The sequence below is a fragment of the Vicia villosa genome, linkage group LG1, assembly GCF_029867415.1.
Source record: "Vicia villosa cultivar HV-30 ecotype Madison, WI linkage group LG1, Vvil1.0, whole genome shotgun sequence".
NCBI lineage: Eukaryota > Viridiplantae > Streptophyta > Magnoliopsida > Fabales > Fabaceae > Vicia > Vicia villosa.
This window is the reverse complement of record NC_081180.1, coordinates 44,096,275-44,101,025: the sequence shown is the minus strand read 5'-3', so window position 1 is coordinate 44,101,025 and position 4,751 is coordinate 44,096,275. Positions and strand designations below refer to the sequence as shown.

General features: G+C 36.7%; 1 protein-coding gene across 1 annotated transcript; it reads right to left on the bottom strand.

The window, feature by feature from the left end:
• Nucleotides 1–211: 211 nt before the first annotated feature.
• Nucleotides 212–1,858, bottom strand: LOC131605104 (protein JINGUBANG-like). Its single transcript, XM_058877500.1, has one exon. It carries the CDS (start codon nucleotides 1,653–1,655, stop codon nucleotides 432–434), a length of 1,224 nt encoding a protein of 407 aa, XP_058733483.1. The 5' UTR covers nucleotides 1,656–1,858; the 3' UTR covers nucleotides 212–431.
• Nucleotides 1,859–4,751: the final 2,893 nt, after the last annotated feature.

Here is a 4,751-nt window from a genome sequence, read left to right as displayed (position 1 = left end):
AAACATCACAATCTAGCGTGGAAATAAATGGTGGGTGGCCCGATAGCGGAAACCATAGAAGGTGGCCCACCGGATCTTAAACGAGGCTCTTGATACCATGTTAAGTGTGGTTAGCCCTAACTCAACCCTACAAAACCGGCTTGTAGAGTGAGGATTGCCCCCACTTATAAGGACATGTTCAGGCCATATATTGTCTGATGTGGGACTCTTAACAATTTGAGATGGAGATCATTAGTAAGCTGTTGGAAAGCATGTTCAAACTAATAGAGTGAGAATTTGAGATGGCGAGGGGGAAAACATTCTTGTATCGATAGAAATGAATATCGGATCAAGTTAAAAAGTAGTAAAGTAGTTATATAGAAAGCTTAACTTACACCATGTGATGGCGAAACATACACCCAAATTGTCATTAAATTAGGTATATATACATTTCATAGAAGAGGAAGAAACATCTTCCAAACCTTAACATCACAGTCCAAACTGCCACTATAGATAAGGAAAGTCGCTTCCGATGATTGTTCATCAAACTGATCAAAGACAGCAATTAGGCACTTAATTGGACCTCTATGTCCTTCTAAAACACCCAAACAACAATACTCTCTATCAACATTATTACTATTGCTTCTCCATATTCGTATTGTCTTATCCTCAGAACCACTGCAAACCAAATCAGAAACTACTGCCAAACACAATATAGACTTTGTGTGACCACGAAGCGCACCCATCACTACCAAATTACCATTTTCACCTCTCTTATATACCAATATTGATCTATCACATGCACCAGAATATAAAACTGAACCGTCACTGTTAAGGGCCAATGCATTAACACCAGACCTGTGTTTCTCTAATGTATCTATCAACGAGTGGTTCTTATCGCCTTTTTCTTTCTTCCAAACCTTAATTTTTTTATCTGCTGATCCAGTGTAAACATATCCATCGTTAGATACTGTGATCGCGTTTATTGCATCGTCGTGTGCAGTTTGCACTGATTCCAAACATGTCAAGTCTTTGGTTTTCCAAACCTTGATTGTTCTGTCCCATGAAACTGAGTACAACAAGGTTCCGTCTTTGGATAAGGCAAGGGAAGAGACTGTATCAACATGGTGTATCCATGTGCATTTTTTGTGCCTTCGGAATCGGATCTTAACATGGTTCTTGGGATTCAAGATTGATGTGAAACGGTTAGTGAATGTAGGGAGCGTGGCTAAGCGGGTGAACTTGTGTTGTTGTTGAAGTTCGCCGTCGTTGGTAATTGTGATTTTCCAAATGCGGATTTTGTTGTCTTGATGAGCTGTGAAAAGCCTGTCTGAATGGATTACTATTGATTTCACAGCACCGTTTCCAGAAACTATTGTGTTAATTGATTCTTGAGGGTGAGAATGAAAATGAGTTATATTCCATGATGTGATTTCTTTGCTGGATGAACCAGTGTAGAGGAAGTTTCCTGCAAGGGTTAAAGAGGATATGTAAGTATGGAGTTTGAGAGTTGTGATGCATGTGAAGGAAGAGTTAAGAAATTGTGAGTTTGAGTTTGAGTTCGAGTTCAAAGAAGGAACTGATGCTAGACTGTGTTGTGAAGAAAAACTACGTGTAGTAGCAAACTCTTTTTGGAGGTTATTAGAGTCACTGCTGAAGGATATTTGATATTCCATGATTCATTTCACATGGTATACTTGGTTCCATAGAGTTATGCAAATATAGAAAAGAAAAAGTGGTTTATATAGCAGTGCAGGGAATGAAGTGAGAATAATTGATAACTTTGATGATGGGTAAGCATTAAGCAAGTTTGGTTACCCAGCTGTCGGTGGATAACTTGCATGTTATTTTTCAATAAAAAAATTTAAGATGCATGAGAAGTTTTGATTGAGAAATATGATATATAGGAACCTTAATAAAGTTATATAAGGGTCTTGTGGGGCTTGGTGCTTGGGAAGTAAGGCATACTTGCCTAATCTTAATTAAAGCTAGGTCTCTATAATAGACTTATATCTACTCAGCTGTTTTAAAATAGTGGCCAAGTATCTTTTGAAAATATCATACACATGTCTCATCCAATCGGAATATACAAAATATGTATACACAATCCATAAATTGGATCTTATATATATATATATATATATATATATATATATATATATATATATATATATATATATATATATATATATATTTTTGGAATGGAACCAAGAATAAAAAACGAGACATGAATGCGATTTTTTTGGTGTGGTGCTCAATGCTTCCAAGGCGGCGGAGCAGGGTAGACATTGAAATTTAACACTTTAAAACTCAAGTCAGTGAAACATTCAATAAATAATTTAGAGTGAGAGTAAAAAGATAGTTGAAACTGAAAGGTTTGAAGCTGATTACATCAGGAACATGCACATTAAATACTCATCTCGTAACTGCAACATTTTAAGGGACGAACTTGACGCGTGGTTCTATGTGAGACAATGCCATGGTTCTCTTTTTAGAATACTTGAGTGTTTGAATAGATCAAGGCTAGATCATGATCGTTGACGGCATGATTATACTTTTCGATGCTATCTAACATTGATCATGTGATAGTTGTACTAGGGATACATAAGAAGCCCAAGGATAGCTTTTTCCTTTCTGCCATTCTAGAGATATGATAATTCCAACTCTATTCTTTTGCAGTTGCTTTTAGTTTTTGCAAATAATTCCTATTGATTATTGCTTCAACGTCTTTGCGGTGTCTGTTCGATGATCCTTATTTGTGTGACCTATTAAGATCATTTCTTTCGAGGTTACGACCAAAGTTTTTATCTTCTATGTTTGTTTCTCCTTTACTATGCTTTAGTAGGAAGATGGTTATGAAAGATTTGAAGGAAGAAGTTATGGTCGAGGATAGATGAGTAACTGATGTGTGTATAAGAAAAGTGTGTCGATCTTGGCGTTCTTTTTCCATTTCTTCAATATTCAATGCCAGTCGGACGACTCAGCACGAGGTAAAGGCTTATTTTCTCTTAGGCAATGTCAGAAGATGTTCGAGGCTTACTCTAATAATGTGGCGAATTTCAAATATTTTTACTACATGGTTATTCCTCTCTATAAGGTTGCTTGCGCGAGTATGTGTGGCGTCCAATTTGATGCACCCTCAAAATGTTTGTATAGGTTTCCAAAATTCCAACATCAAAATCATTTCTTGGTTGGGGTCAGGACTTATGTCTATGTTCTTGATTATATGTCTCAAGAGGAGACTTATTTGATGAAGAAACTATTAGCTTCCTAGGAAAACATGGGTTTCATCAATGGTGTTGTGTCTTCCAAAATGACGTGGAAGAAATAGAAGAGGTGCTACATATAGACACATTTTCTAGTGAAGGTTACCACCAAAGAAGATATGTGATATTTCTTTGGCGAGTTGTGCGAGAGGTTTCTTTCATTCCGTTGTCGTTCAAAGTGAATGTTTTCATGATTTATTTGTTTTCCCTTTGCACATAAGATGAAAGGCTACAAAATAATGCTTTTAAAGAAGAAACTTAGAGTTATATCTTCGCCTTCGGAGGTCGTTTCTTTTCCAGTCCTGGGAAGAATTCAAACATCGGGATGTCGTGTTAACCCGGGCCCCTTTATTCTTCATACTCTTGCTCGGGCAGAGATGAGGGGCCCTCCTAATCAACCTACGACAAGGAGTACCTTAAACTTGTTTCCATATGCAACCGACAAGAATCCTTCCACGGGACGTGCCATCAAAATGGCTTCTACATGGGATTCATCCAATAAAAGACCTCGAAGAGTTGAGCCGAACTCGAGAAGAACGAGTCTGAGGACATGCTAATGGAAATTGTGTATCAAAGGTACATACTGAAGAAGCTCAAGTTGTTGGAAATTTTCAAAGAGGTAACCCTTATTCTAATACTTATAATAAAGGTTGGAAGGATCACCCAAACTTCAAATGAAGTCAGAACTAAAGTTTGAATGCAAACAAAAGAGTTCCTCAAGTCCCTTAATGTCCTAAAAAATCTACCACAATTGAAGCCATCTCATTAAAATAAGCCATCGCTCAATTTATGAAGATGACTCAAGCTAATTCTGGAGAAAGTAAACAAGAATCGAGAAGCTATGAACAAGAATTATGAGACTGTGAGTAGGAACACAGAAGCATCCATCAAAAAATTTGAAATGCGGATTGGCAAGGTATCTAGATCATTAGCGCACAACATAGTTTGAGTGGTGGAATTTTATGGGAATACCATAGACAATTCGAAGAATGAGAGTTGCAATGCCATTAAGCTGAGAAATATGATAGCTTTCCTAGTAACAAATCCTAAGAGTGTGAAGAAAGATCGAGTGGAGGAAGTAGTAGATGAGAGAGTAGTTGAAAAAGAGAAAAATAAAAAATTATAGGGAGAAAAAAATGAGGAAAAAGTAGAAGACATAGGGAGAGGGTACACATTTGGAAAACTAACTGATAGAAACTCACCTTTAAAAGAACCAATAAGCAAATTCTCAATAAACCAAATCCTGAACTCCCCTATCATGTGAAACCACCTTATTCTATCTTGAAGAAAAATCCTAAGAAAGAAAAGGAAAATGGTCAATTTAAGAAGTTTATGGAGAGTGTCAACAAGAATTAACATCCCTTGTGGTGAAGTTCTAGATAAAATATCGGTTTATAAATAAATCATGAAAAATTTATTGATCAGAAAGCATAAGCCGAAGTATGATGAGAATACAGCTTGACCGAAGAGTGAAGTGAAATCATCCAAAGGAAATTTCCACCAAAT